Below are 15081 nucleotides of genomic sequence, written 5' to 3' on the forward strand. Positions count from 1 at the left end.
GAGGACCCTAGAGTCGGGGCGGCGCCCACCATCATCACTGGGAGGAAGAGCAGGATCTGGGGGCACCAAACAGCAAGGGGTCCGCAAAGAGGCGCTTTAAACGACAGGCAGTGGCAGGCACTGTCCCTGTCCCTTCTCTCCGAGCGGACGCCTGAGAACAAGGGACTCGCTTTCTGAAACACTGATCAGGCGGAGGCAAATCAGCTGCCCCGTTGCCAAGGTTTGGCCTCTGTCTCCCTGCCCAGCTCCCCCCTAGACACTTCCAGGTCAAGCCCAGCTGTCTCGGGGCCTTCCGTCCCAAGAGAGTCACTGACGCCCCCTGCAGCAGCCAGCCCCTGGTCACCTGGCTCCCTCCCCCTCAGCCTGTCTCTCGCTCTGGCTGTGGGTCCTGTGGCCTGGGCACCTTCTCTCCCACAATCCGAGGCCGGCTAGTGCTCTGTGTGCCGTGAGCATGTGTGCTGGTCTGCCTGCGGTCTCCTGAGCACAGCCCCAGCCTCACCCAGTCCGGTGTCTTCCTGGTGTCCACCTGGACCCCCAAGTTGACACTGAACTCAGAGAGCAGACCTCGGTGCCCACTCTCTCCATTCTGCCCACTGCAGGTCTCTCCCTGACTCCCTTTACCGTGCACACATGCACACACACGGTCACACAGGCACACACAAGCCTGTATGTTGGGTGCACCCCCACGTTCTGAGTATCGACTCCTGTCTCTGGGAGACACCTCAGAGTGGGAGAAAACCGGCGACTTTCTCCACCCAGAAGTGCCTCCCCTTGCCCTAGACGGTGGAGAGGACCCTAGAGTCAGGGTCCTCTGAGCCCAGGCCTGGGACCTGGGCCTCAGCCAGATTTGTCCTGGTGGGGGTACACGGTGGGACTGCCCTTCCCTCCCTCCGGGGTCTGCCTTTTGTCTGGTCTGCACCAGCAGGCAGGGACCCGGGGACCCTGGGGCCAACCAAGGAGGGAGGACCAGAAGGGGTCACAGTGCGTTCTCTGGTCTCTATCTCCCAGAGCATCAAGGCTGGGAGTTCTTGAGGGAATCCAGAGCTCTGAGTGCCAGGCTCCGAGGAAAGGGCACTGTGTCCGGGCTAGTGCCGGCAGTGCGTGCACCCCCCCCCCCCCCATCATGTCAGCTGAGGCCCTGCCAGGCCCGACTAATGGAGAGGGAGGGAGGCTGTGCGCGCCCACGCCCCAGGAACAGCCGGCCGTTCCTGCCGCCCCGGCAGCTTTCATGTGGGGGAGGGGCGCGGTGGCACCCGCCAGACCCCCGGCGCGGGCTGGCGGTGTCGGGGGCTCCTGCCTCCAGCCTCTCTGCACCTACGTGGCCCCTGCTTCCTGCTGACCACGGGTGGCTACGCAGGGTGGGCTGGACCGAGCGGGAGTGGCCTCCACACGCGGCCACCCAGGCTTCTCCCTAGGACACTGTCCCTCTGCTGACCGGCCCCCCAGAAAGGCCCCCTGGAGGCCTCAGACGTGGCCCCACTCCCACCCAGCCCCTCCCACCCAGGAAGGCCAAGAGGGTGGTGACCCCCAGGGAGGAGGACAGTGGCCGCAGGCTGAGGGGGGACAGCGAGAGACCGGCCGCTGGCTCTCAGGCGGGGCTCCCGGAACACAGGTCCCTGCTCTCGGGGTCTCAGGGACGGTCCCACACCCCCACCCAACAGTCTCCCCGGGGCCGGACCCCTGGGCAGAGACGACGGTGGAGCTACTCTGGGACCCACCGCCCTCCTCACACTGCCCCATGCAGCTGCCCCGCCGAGGCGGGAGGCGGTGACTGTGCGTGGTCCCCAAGGTGGGACTTCTCCTTCTGGAGGGTCCCCAGTTGTGCTCCTGCCCGGCTGCCGGGGCTGGGCCCAGTCAAGCATCTTTGCGGAAGCCCCTGCCCCCAAACTGATCCAAGTCCCCATGACAGCTGTGAGGGGCCGCTGTGGGGCGGGGGTCCCGGAAGGGGCTGGGGGGCGCTGGGCCGAGAGCTGGGAGTTCTCATCCTTTGGGCCCAAGACCTCAGCCCAAGTGTGGCGAGCGGAGGGCATGACAGGAGAGAGAAGCTTCTGGAAGCACAGGGAGGTGTGTGGGGGCGCAGGGGGACTGGGCAGCGGCCCGTGGTCTTCTGCTGGATGCCTCTGAGTCAGGGGCGCAGGAAGCTGCAGAGCGGGGAGGGCCTGTGGGCGGGAGCCGAGACTGCCCGAGGCCCTGGCTGCCCTTCCGGCTTTGCCCCCGGCAAGGCCAGGCGGTGACCATGGGTGCGGGACCTGGGCTCAGCACAGACCCCGCCATGGGCCAGCTGCTCCTGCTGCTGCTGCTCCTGCTGCCGCTGCCGGGCCTGGAGGCCCAGAGGAAGAAGACCGTGCGGGTCTTCATCGTGCCGCACAGCCACATGGACGTGGCCTGGAGCCAAGTAGGTCGAGGGCCGTCCTGAGGGTGCAACAGTTTCCCTATGGACGGCCAATCTGGGGGTTTCCTTTCGGGGGGTAGCCCCACGCCGAAGCCTCAGTTTTCACACGTGCGCTAAGGGCCAAGCCGTGTCCTGGGTCAGGTCAGACACCGTGCCGGGCTTGGGCACCAGCATGGGACCAGCGAGCCCCGAGCTGCTGTCCCTCTGCTGCGCCTCCATCAGTAGGGCGAGGGGCCCTTCTTGGGCAGAGCAGAGCAGGTCTGTCTGCGTGTGGCGAGCAGGGCCGCCAGCGAGCCTGAAACAGACACACGGACAATAAGACTCCCGAGGGGCCTCCAGCAGGCCGGGCCCCCTGCTCCCAACCCGCCGTCCTGACCCAACACCTACTGCTGCTGTGCCTAGGCTTCCCCTCAGGTGAGGCGCCATGGGCAGCTCCATCCTTGGGAGCGACTCGGTGGCATGGCAGGTGCTCCACGGATGTGTGGGCGGGTGTGTGCGTGCGTGCATGAGTGGGTGAGTGAGTGAGAGAGTGTGTGTGCATGAGTGAGCTTGTGTGTAAGTGTGTGCTTGAGATTGTGTGTGTGCATGTGCATGAGTTTGTGTGAATCTGTGCATGAGTTTGTGTGTTAGTGTGTGTGAGTTTGTGCGTGAGTATGTGTGTGTGTGTTTGTGTGTGCATGAGTGAATGTGTATGTGAGTGAGTTTGTGTGTGAGCATCTGCATTAATGAGTTTGTGTGTGTGCGTGAATTTGTGTGTGTACATGAGTGAGTTTGTGTATACATGAGTTTGTGTGTGTGTGCGCATGAGTGGGTTTGTGTGTGTGCATGAGTGAGTATGTGTGTGTGAGTGAGTTTGTGTGTGAGTGTGTACATGAATGAGTGAGGGAGGGACGGAATGACTGAGAGACAGTGAGTTACTGTTGAGGAGTGCATGTGAGAAAAGAGGGTACACAGAAATCAGGAGAAACTGCCTTAGTGGGAGACTGGGCGCCACTGTAGACCAGTTTGAGATCTGGGCAGAGGAACCAGGTTGCATCACGGAGGGCGGCCTGGTAGAGGCGGCAGGGACAACCGCAGGGCCCAGGCGCTGGGCAGCAGCCCCTGCATCAGCTCTCTGGGTCATCGCCCTCAGCTTATGCCAATGTGTTGCCACTGCAGTTTCTTTCCGTGGACCAGTAGGAGGCTGAATGGCCTGACACGGGGGTCCCTAGGCCCTCTGAGCCATCTGTGCAGTGACCTCCGCCCGAGGGAGCTGTGGGTGCTGGGGGGAGTAGAGGTAGGCCGGTCAGACTCGGGCCTTCAGGCCCTGAGATGGTGTGGCCCTGATTTCCTCCTCGCCTGGGGCCGGTGTGCCTGATGTGGCTGTGGTCTCCTGCCCAGGATGACATGGCGACCTACCTGGACATCTACTCCTCCGCAGTGACGGCGCTGATGCAGGCACCAGAACGCAGGTTCATTGTGGCCGAGCAGGAGTACTTCCGGCTGTGGTGGGATAATGTTGCCACAGCAAAGGAGAAAGACCAGGTAGGTGCCACACTCAGGGGTGCAGTGGGGCGAAGTCTCCTGTCACCCACCCAGTAGATGTGGCGGCTCAGGTGGGCAGAGCACCAGACCATCGTTCCTGGAGACAGGACCCTGGACTCAGTCTCAGGGTGGGGATGTACCAGGTGCTCACTTAAACACTGCCCAGTGGCAACTCAATCAATACGGTTTGAGGAAGGAACTGCAAATACTCCAGCTTTATTGTTTTTTGTCTTTTTCTTTTTGGGTCACACCCAGCAATACACCCCTGTATTAGTCCTGCTCATGCACTCAGAAATTACTCCTGGCAATGCTCAGGGGACTATATGGGATGCTGGGAATCGAACCGGGGTCAGCCACATGCAAGGCAAACGCCCTACCCTCTGTGCTATTGCTTCAGCCCCTACTCTAACTTTAGACAATATGAAAACTCCGTCTGTAAAGAGGCACCCAACTATTCCTTGAGAATCATTTGTGTTTATATGTTCCTGGTTCTGTAATATATTCACAAGATAAGGAACCTGGGGAATGAGGTGGACCAGCCACATGCCATTGTTAGGGCACGGTTCTGGATCTCCGACCACAGACAAGGACCACACAGGAACGCAATCAGCAAGCAGGCCGTTTATTGAGCTGGCTAGCCAGTGTCGTGCACACGCACACAGCGACGCCCAGGTCCCGTGTGAGAGGCAGACCCTGACCCAAGGTTCAGGGGTTACTTACATAGGCCCAAGTCAGCCGTTACAGCAGATTGAAGGTCACAATTTATGTAAGTGCCCACTCCGGGCTTCACGCAATATCTGGGTCCGAGGGCTGAGCCTGGACCCGTGACAGCCATCTGTTTCATAGCTCAGGGGCCTGTACATTCCTCCTGGAACAAGCAGATAGTAGAGACCAGAGCGGAAACTTTACTATCCTCATTGTCCTTGGTCCATTGTACAGAGGGCAGGAATGATAGTCCAGCGGGGAGGGTATTTGCCTTGAACGCAGCCGACCTGGGTTAGATCCCCATCATCCCATATGGTTCCCTGAGCACTGCCAGGAGTGATTTCTGAGTGCAGAACCAGGAGTCACCACTGAGCCTCGCTGGGTGTGACCCAAAAAGCCAAAAAAATAACAATAATTAATAAAAAAGACCCTTTAAAGCCCATTGTACAAATCCCCAAACCTAGCCCGTGTGCTTCCAAATGATCGTGTCTGTGAACAAGAAAGGCTCATGGGCCTTTGTAACCAAAGGATACAGAGAGATTTGGCAAGTAACACAAACATATGATGTGAATAAAACCCTCCACCAGAGAAAAGACATTAGAAGGACGTGAGCTGAAATGAAAACAGAGTGTGCACATCAACGCTGCAGCTTTAGTATTAATAACTACTAGATTCTCATCATTGGACCGATGCCTTTATTACTGCCATGAAAACCAAACACATGCAGAGGTTTGAGGGAAGGAAGCTGTTATTCGGCCTTTGAAATGCTTCAGAAAAAGTAACTCAGCATAAGAGAAAATGGGCTGGTGTCATGTCACATAGATAATACGGACAAGGATGGTTGAATCTGCACAAAAGGCTCAAGGATGGTCCTGTGCTGTGCCCCACACTCACGAGGCATGGGTCCTCGGAAGGACCCATTCACGGGCCTGTCTAGGGAAACGGAAGCAGCAGCCTGGGCAGGGCACTGCCCGCTGGCGGGACAGTGTGGGGGCCAGGATGGACCCCCCTGCATTTTCAGGGTGAACGGTGTGAGGGTTGGAGGGAAGGCACCCAGAGATGAGGCGGGTGCGTCCCAGCCTTGGGGTCGTCACTGGCTTTTTCTGTGTTCCTGCTATGCCAAGGTCCGTCAGCTCCTGAACCAAGGACGCCTGGAGTTTGTCACAGGCGGCCAGGTGATGCATGACGAGGCAGTGACACACGTGGATGACCAGATCCTACAGCTCACAGGTGGGTTCAGCGGGCCTCAGCAGAGTCCTCAGGCCTGCCTTGGGGCTAGGACACGAGGAAGCAGCTATAGAGACAGTGGGACTTTCCTTGTCCCACCCACGAACACAGGTGCTGAGCAGTGGGGCCCGTGCATTATCAGCTGACCCAGGCTCTGCTAATCCCTGACCCTGATTCAGGAGAAGGACCAATGTGCACCTCATTTCCTCTTACAAAATCCAACGGATGGCATTCTCTTCCTTAAGGCTCATGCATGGATGCTGAGATATTATTTTAGTATGATCTTTTGAATGCCAGTGATATGTTGCTCCGCCCTCAAGGTCCGCCCTCTCATCTGCAAGGCGTTTAGCTGAGAGAACGTTCTGGGATCCTCGATGCTGCACTTTGGGGAACATCTTCCTCACAGAGAGCTGTGGGAACTTTCTTCCCAATGCCTCACGCCCTGATTGTCCTGATGGTCGCTGGGATCTAGGATTCTGCATGGGGCTGAAGAATAATGCGGGTGGAGGGGGCGGGGGGGGGGGGAAGGGAGAAAGCAGGGAAGAGGCAGGGAGAGAGAGGGGGAGTGAAAGAAAGAGAGTGAGGAGAGAGGGAGAGAGAGACAAGGAGAGAGAGACAAGGAGGGAGAGAGGGAGAGAGAGGGCAAGAGAGGGAGGGAGAGAGACAGGGAGAGAGGGAGAGAGAGACAAGGAAAGATACAGGGAGAGAGAGAGGATAAGAAACAGGGAGAGAGAGGGAGAGAGAGGGAAAGCGAGCTCACTCATGGGCTTCCCCAGAGGGAGGAAAGCAGGAAAAGGCCTTTTCTCTGCATTGCCTGGGCTCAGGCTCTTCGCATAGGCGGGGTGAGTGTCGCAGGGTCGCCTTGGGCCTTCCCTGTCCGGAGCACGCCCTTGGGGCCCCCTCCCTCTCTGCCTGCAAGGGAATTACCACACAGGTTAATTTGGAACAGAATCATCAGCTGTTGCTGATCTGTGGTCTAGAACCATCTGCGAACCCCAAGTCATGCCTCCTGGGAATAACGCCCAGGAGCGTGTGTGAAAGGAGACAGCATCGCATTTGTCCTGTTTGTTCTTCTGATATAAATATTGGGTGTTGGGACAGCTCCCTCTTGTGGAACTTTTATCTTTAAAAAAGATACTTTTTTTCTTTTGTTTTTGGGTCACACCCGGTGATACTCAGGATTTACTCCTGGCTCTGCACTCAGGAATTACTCCTGGTGGGCTGGAGCAATAGCACAGCGGGTAGGGCGTTTGCCTTGTACACGGCCGACCCGGGTTTGATTCCCAGTATGCCATATGGTCCCCTGAGCACCGCCAGGAGTGATTCCTGAGTGCAGAGCCAGGAGTGACCAAAGAGAAAAAAAATAAAAAGGAATCACTCTTGGTGATGCTCAGGTGACCATATGGGATGCGGGGGATAGACCTGGATTGACCTGCGCAAGACTAGTACCCTCCCCACTGGATTATCTTTCTGGGCCCTGGAATTTCTATCTTTAATGTTTTGAGGAATCTTCAGTTATTTTCATAGGAATTCGCACCCCCCTCCCCCTACCCTGGGCACCTGCCTCTCCCTGACTCCCCCCACCCTGGGCGCCTGCCTGTCCCCCACTCCCTACAGACACTTCCTTTCACTGCACATCTCCTGTTTCACACCATTTTCACAGGTGTGAGATGTGAGCTTACTTTTGCTTTGCATGGCTTCTAAATGAGAAATGAATATCTGTTCATAGGCCTATTGGCCTGTTTATTTCTTCTTGGAAAGCCAAGCATTAATCACTGGCTCCAACATTCCCTAGCAGCTGTTCTCCGAGGCGGAATGAGGTAAGTCGGGGATCAGGAAGCAGATGAAGCCAGAGGAAAAGGCTGAAACACTCTCCACAAATAATCGAGTGGGCATCTGAGGGGACAGTGTGACAAACAAAGAGGCCCTTGTCTAGCTGGGGGTGTACCCAGTCCCTCACACGCACAGGCACATTGTGCAGGCCCCCGGGCATCCACGGGTTGCTTGCGCCGAGTCCCTTCCTCTGGGGACCTGTGGCACCCGGGGTACAGATGAGCACCCACCCAACGGCCACCCCACATGCCGCCCTGGGGCCCCTGCACGCCAGCTGGCTGCCTCCCACCTGCCAGAGTTAGGATCAGATGTTTAGAAAATCAACCCTTCCTGAGAAGGTGGCCTGGGGCAGTGGGCTGAAAGGCCCCTCTGTGCTCCCCCAGGGGCACGGCCAGGTGTGGAGAGGCCCAACCCCTGCCCTTGCCCCTGCCCCTGCCTGCTCACTTCCGCTCTGGGCGCCCCCTTCCACAGGACCAGGAAATGGCCCAGAGGCCATTCTCACTGCCAGGCTGGGCTGGGCTGGTTTCTACTTCCTGACTGCTTTGTGGCCTTGGGGACATGTCTTCAGAAAAAAAAGAAAGAAAGAAAGAGTGATGTATTGGCTTGCAGTAAGATTATTAGTAGTTTCGGGGCTGGAGCACAACAGGTAGGCTTGCACGTGGCCAACCTGGGTTCAATTCCCAGCATCCCATATGGTCCCCTGAGCACTGCCAAGAGTAATGCCTGAGTGCATGAACCAGGAGTAAGCCCTGTGCAATGCCGGTTGTGACCCAAAAACAAACAAAAAAGATTATTATTAGTTTCTTCTGGCTGGAGCGCCACCACAGCCCTGCTGCAGTAGGGCAGTTGCCTTTGGCGCATGGCCAGCCCGGCCGAGACGGGTTCAATTCCTCCGCCCCTCTCAGAGAGCCTGGCAAGCTACCGAGAGTATCTCGCCCACATGGCAAAGCCTGGCAAGCTCCCCATGACGTACTCGATATGCCAAACACAGTAACAACAAGTCTCACGTTGGAGACATTACTGGGCCCGCTTGAGCAAATCGATGAACAACGGGAGGACAGTGCTACAGTGCCACAGTGGATGGCTCATTCACATCCTCTGCCCATTCAAAAAGATTTTTGCTTTATGATAAAGCAAAATATTGTCATTTAAAAACAATAAGAGAGAAGAGGTGTGTGTGTGTGTGTGTGTGGTATGTGCTTAAGAGAGAACGGACTTTCTCAGGAATGAAAAAGCCCCCCAGTGGCTTTTGGGAGAGGCCATTTATAATTCCCTCTAATTGTCCTGGCCCTGAGTTCATCTGAGGTTGCCACAGGGAAAGCCTTGGGTTCATGCTGGTCCCCTCATCTTCTGGTCCTGACCTTAGGGAGAGCTTTCCTTCTCTGGGCGGTGCTTCCTTTGCTCCAAAGAGCTCAGGATTTGGGCTCCTTCAGGGCCAGGCAATTTCTTCTTCAAGTTTTATTATTTCCCAAAGCTAATTCCCTGGGTCTATTCCCAACGTTCCCCTCCTAGAGATTTCACCCCTTTAAGTCTTTGAGGGGTGGGAGGGGGCAGGTCCATCTTCCCTAAATTTCTGCTGCCTCTGCCTAAGGGAGTTAATGGTCCTGCTCGCTCTGTCTTAGTGGGGCTCAGACAATGCTTTCTTGGGTTTCAGAGTTGCCAGTCTGAAAGGGAGATCAGAGAGATTAGATTAGAAAAGCTTTCTCTGACCCAGGGAGAGCCATGGAAGAGAATAAGGTGGTAACGTCCAGTCCAGTCCGTCATACACCTTTTTGATCCTTTTGTTTTCTGCTGTAAGAGAGATTGTTAAGCTCCTGCTTTGACTGACACTTAAGTTCATTTTCATTTTCATTTCATCATCCCGTTATTCGTCGATTGCCTCGAGCAGGCCCCAGTAATGTCTCTTTCATCCTAGCCCTGAGATTATATCAAGGCTCTTTAGGAGAATGAGACCCATCATTGTTACTGGTATTTGGCATATTTGGTACGCCACGGGGAGTTTGCCAGACTCTGCCCTGTGGGCAGGCTACATTCGATAGCCTGCAAGTTTGTCCAAAGTAGGAATGAGATAATAAGAAGTCATAAAAAGATGTCCTGATATGATGTTGCACGGCCGCTAGTGTGGCCGCGCGGTTCCGGGAACTGGATTTTATAGTCTCTGAGTCTTGGCCGCTGATGGGATTACACGGCGCCAGGGGGCCAGGTGGTGGGTGTGACCCCCGCCTACTGGAATTTGGAGGATCTGGGTGGAGGATGCTCGACTCCAATCCGATTAGGCTTGGAGGTCTCGGCCCCGGAACCCGCGTGGATTTGTCCCTCTGCCAGTACCTTCATGTGTGCGGAGAGTGGTCTCAGCATGGTGGTGGCTGGTCCTGGAGGTCTTCGGCTGCCGGAGCCCTGGTCAGGGTGGGGAGGAAAGCTCAACCCGCTCCCCTCCAAGGGGCCCAGGCGAGGAACTTAAGTTCCTCGACACTTAAGTTAATAGACAAATAACTTACCTTTTCGCGTTGGCTTTCTTTTCTTTCTTTTCCTTGGTTTTTAAAAAGCTGGTTTACTTGTTTTGGGGACACACCAGCAGTGCAAATGGCAAAGGGCTTACTTCTTGCTCTGTGCTCAGGAATCACTTAAGGCTGCACTTGGGGCACGCTGTGTGGTGCCAGGGAATGAAACCCAGGTCAACCAGGTGCAAAGCAAGTACCCTGCCCTTTGCCCTACCACTCACACCCATGTTGGGTTTTCTTCCACAGAAGTTTTAAGTCCTCAGTGGGTTCACAGCAATAGTTTGATTCACTTCTGTCTGAGTTGGATCATGGGAACGAGTAGATGGAGCTGACTTTTGCCTGGTGAGATGAACCCAACTAGAAATTCCATCAAGTTTGCAGCAGTGAGGGTGCTTCAGAAACTCGGCACGGGGCACTGGATGGCGGGATGCCAGCCATCAAGGCAGCTTCCATGAAACTAGCAGTAGTGGATCTGAAGGATCCAATTTTCCGGGTAAGTCCCAGCCACCAGGTCAGTCAGGGCTACCTCCCTAAGGGGTGTGGCATGCCAGCATTCATCACAGGCAGATAGATGGGAGCCCTGGGAATGAGCTTTGGGAGATAATGTCAAAAAGAAATTGCCCTGCCCCGAAGTAGCCCAAAGGCAAGAGGAACCTATCCCTGTGGGATGTAAATCCTGAGCTCTTCTGAGATGAAGAAAATTAGGTCCCACCCAGAGAAGGGGGGGCCTGGGAACGGGAAAGCCCCAGGAGATTCGGAGGCTCACGGTGAGACTGAAGAGGCGAGGCTGCTGGGCACAGAAGGGCAGACCCAAGCCCAAAGGATTGACCCTTTCATAAGCACATGACCTGGTCACGGTCACGGTCACGGTCCTCCCGTTGTTCATCGATTTGCTCGAGCAGGCCCAGTAACGTCTCCATCATGAGACTTGTTGTTACTGTGTTTGGCATATTGAGTACGTCACGGGTAGCTTGCCAGACTCTGCCATGCGGGCGAGATACTCTCGGTAGCTTGCCGGGCTCTCCGAGAGGGGCGGAGGAATCGAACTCGAGTCGGCCATGTTGGCTGTGTGCAAGGCAAACGCCTTTCTGCTGTGCTATCGCTCCAGTCCTAAGCACATGACCGACATCTTAATAATTACAAGTTTAAAGATGCTTTTGCTAAGAAGGAAGGTCGGATTGGTGTGGGAATACTGAAGCTGCCTGACGTGTACTCATGTTTTACATATATATATTTTGTACGTAATCTTGAGCTTTGAGTTGTATTTTCATGTCAACTATGTCTAGTGATCCTGTTACATCTTTTCCCTTTCAGTTGGATACCTATCATTTTGCTCACATGCCTAATTTCTTGTCTAGAAATTGTGATTCCATGTTGAGTCATTGTGAACTCAGGTTTCTTGCTCCTGAGTTTAATTGAAAAGTTGAAGTTTTTCACCATTGAATATAAAGTTGGCTGTGAGTTTGACTTATTTGTAAATGATGAGGTTAAGGTCCACTCACCCTATACTCATTTTGCTGTTTTTTTTTTAAGGAAAAATCCTAAGTAGAGTTGAATGTTGTCAAGTACACTCTTAGTGACTATTAATATGATCTTATCAACTTTATTGATGTGGTTGATTGATTTGTGTGTTTTGATGTGGTTTATGATTTGTGTGTTTTGAATCATGCTGGACTAAGTGCCCCTTGATCAAAGGGTTTGGTTCTTTAGATATTAATGAATTTTGTTTTCTAGTTCTTTTCTAGCACTTTATGGCTATACTTATCAAAAATGTGCCTTGGGGCTGGAGTGCTAGCACAGTGGGTAGGGCGTTTGCCTTGCACGCAGCCAACATGACCGACACAGGTTTGATTCCCAGCACCCCATATGGTCCCCTGAGCACCGCCAGTGCGTGCATAAGCCAGGAGTAAGCCCTGAGCATCGTTGGGTGTGACCCAAAAAGCAAAAAAAAATGTGCCTTTAGCTTTTCCTTATATCATCTTCTTATCTTTTCTTAAAATAGAGTTAATGTTGGTCTTGTATAACTTGTATAGATTTCTATGTTTCTTCTTACTTTTTTTTTTTGACAAGCAAAGGATAGGGATTAATTTTTCTTGGCAAGTTTGACAAATTTCATTAGTCACCTTCTCCAAGCTTTCATTTGGTTGGGAGTGAGACACTTGCTTCTGTTTCTTAATTCTAATCAATCTCTTCAAATTTAATTGTTTTTAGCCAAGGAACGGTGTGAATGTGTTTGATGTATTGAACTTAAAATTTTGTTAATGATTATACATGATGCATTATTGCTGCGTCCGGCGCTGCGGGGCCGAGCCAGGGGAGGGCCGTCAGGGTGAAATCAGCACTCGAGTCACACAGGGTTCCGTCATTCGGGAGATGGCATGAATGCGTGCGTTTATTCAGAGCACAGGTACAGACTTAAGTATGTTTCCACAGCCCACCCAAAAGAGTGGAAAGGGGGATGGGACGTGGGAAAGTGGATGGGACAATGAGCAGAGCCATGCACCGTTGGTCAGCCACCTGGTGACCCTTTCGGCCTAATGCTACCGGTCGGAGCGGCCTGCTTTGTCACAGTTTTGACATATCCATAGAGACTGTGCTGTTCCTCATGCATCATTTACAAATCATTTACGAGGGTGCATTTTCCCCAAACTGAAACCTCCTGTACTGGGAAGTTGCCCAGCTTTGAGCAGGACAAAGGGGGAATGAAAAATCAAGCATTCTTTTACTTGGTCAATAGGCAACATCTCACCCCTTTTTTCCAATTATGGCACGCCAGGACCCCTGTCTTAGGTCGTCCGTCGGCCCGCTGTGGTACCTGTCCTTGGGGAGAATGCTTTAGCCCCTGTCTTAGGTGTGCGCGGCAGTGACGGAAGTTGCCCGTCATTGGGTATCCTGGGCAAGGGCATACTTCCTTAACCGTGAGGAGGCACAGGGGAAGGTTCGTGACATTTCTACCAGACCAGGCAGGACCCAGTGTGGCTTGACCAGAATGGAGCACGGCTCAGAAAAGAGGGGCAGGGGTAGGGTAGAGGGGTGATGGGGATCTCTTCATTTAGTGATCCGGGGGTTCTGTACAGGTCCGGTCCACACTCCTCCTCCTACGTTTTCCGGTACTGGCCACGAGATGAGGTTGCTGCAACAGATAAAGAAAGGGGCTTCCCAGGCCCATTAGAAATACCTCTCTGAATAGGGCTGCTCTTTTCTAGTTTCTCTCAGCTGCGTAAAATGAATTTGAGTGATTTGCCGATCAACCCTGCCAATCTGGTCTCTGACAAATGAGACAAGTCGACTCAGGATGCAGGGCCCGAATGTAAGCATCAGTAATAGTATGATCAGAGGGCCTGCTATAGTAGATATCAGGTGGTGAACCAGGGGGATTGATTGAACCAAGATTCGAACCACCCGTCCTGAGCCTCTCTCTCCTTTTTACGCCGTTCCAGGCCTTCTCTCATCTTAGCCATGGAATCTCGGACTACCCCGGTATGGTCGGCGTAAAAGCAGCACTCTTCTCCCAGCACTGCGCACAGCCCTCCATTTTTAAGGAAGAGCAAGTCGAGCCCCCTCCTATTTTGCAAGACTACTTCCGACAGGGAGGTCAAGGACTTTTCAAGATGGCTAATAGATTTTTCTATACGGTCCAGGTCCTCATCAATAGCTGCTCTTAGAGAAGATAGGCCAGAATGTTGGGTTGCCAGAGCAGCGATGCCAGTGCCGGCACCTGCCAGGCCTATGCCAAACAGAGTGGCAATGGTTAGTGCGGATATGGGTTCCCTGCAGTTCCTACGCAGGACATCAGGGGAATTGGACCAGTAATCAAGGAGTACCTCAGCAGGGTGGTATATAATTTTTGGGATAACAATAACCATAAGACAAAATTCTTGGGAGGCATTAAATACTGAGCCTGCCAAGTGGGGAGTTAATCCTGAATGTGAACAGGCCCACCAAGCTCCAATTGTTGGTGAGATCCAGGCGGAGTTACTCCACCCCGGGGACTCCACATTCTGTGCACACAACTTCTTGTTTTGAGGGACTGTACCTGCACATGTCCCTTGGCCGCTAATTTGGGTCATGGTCAGTCCCTGGGGGCGGACCTTCCACTCCCCAGGGGCTCTGTAATTAACATTGTATGAGGCGTTAATACCCATAGCCTCATAAAACGGTGGCGTGGGGCTATAGCACAGCCAGCAGGTTTCAGTCAGGTTTGGGGCAGTAGCATTCAGAGTCTGATATGTGGCATAGATAAGACTCCTGAGGGGGTTAACGATTGGGCCAAGATTGGGGTTTGGGATGGATGGGCCGGCTGTAACAGAAGGTGGTCTCGCCTTAGGGCCAGCCGTGGTAGTGATGGTGGGCTTAAGAGGGGGGTTTGGAGCCTCAAGTGCCTGTTTAGGGCCTAGTGGAACCTGCTGCTTACAGAGGCTCTGACCCCAGGCCTTTCAAGACCATCCTGAAAAGGGTAAGTGTCTTCCAGGGAAAAATATAAGTCAGGGAAGCACTGATTAAGGGGTGCTGCATCGCAGCTTGTGGTACTCCAAACCTCGTAGTCCTCTCCACTCCTTATGACCCAGGTCTGCTTGAATGGTTGGTGTCGATTGGCATGGGTCTCGGTTGGGTCCTTCATTAATAGTATAACGAGGGTCCAGGTGACAAGCGTCGTTATGGTCATTTTGTCTCAGGACTAAGTGCCCTGGAGGTGAGTCTCATTATCTTTCCCGGCTGTGGGGGACAAATGATTGTGGGGGGGGGGAACTCATGTATAGGCCTGACCAGGCGTTCTGGTACCCAAATGGGTTTTTCTGCATTAGTTGGATATACACGGACTGCACCTCTGACTCTGGCAAGTATCGCTGCCGGTGGTTGCCAGGTTCCTGAGGACAGATCCTTCCATTTCACCATTGC

General features: G+C 53.9%; 1 protein-coding gene across 1 annotated transcript in view; it reads left to right on the forward strand.

The window, feature by feature from the left end:
- The first annotated feature begins 2272 nt into the window (after window positions 1–2272).
- LOC130040701 (epididymis-specific alpha-mannosidase-like) overlaps window positions 2273–15081 on the forward strand; it is a 50249-nt gene continuing 37440 nt past the window's right edge. Inside the window, exons 1-3 of the mRNA XM_056132699.1 lie at window positions 2273–2394; window positions 3763–3916; window positions 5746–5851. Of these exons, the coding sequence (XP_055988674.1) occupies window positions 2273–2394; window positions 3763–3916; window positions 5746–5851 (382 nt within the window). The remainder of the gene's footprint in view (window positions 2395–3762; window positions 3917–5745; window positions 5852–15081) is intronic.

Source organism: Sorex fumeus, unplaced genomic scaffold (genome assembly GCF_029834395.1).
Source record: "Sorex fumeus unplaced genomic scaffold, SorFum_2.1 ptg000095l, whole genome shotgun sequence".
Lineage (NCBI taxonomy): Eukaryota > Metazoa > Chordata > Mammalia > Eulipotyphla > Soricidae > Sorex > Sorex fumeus.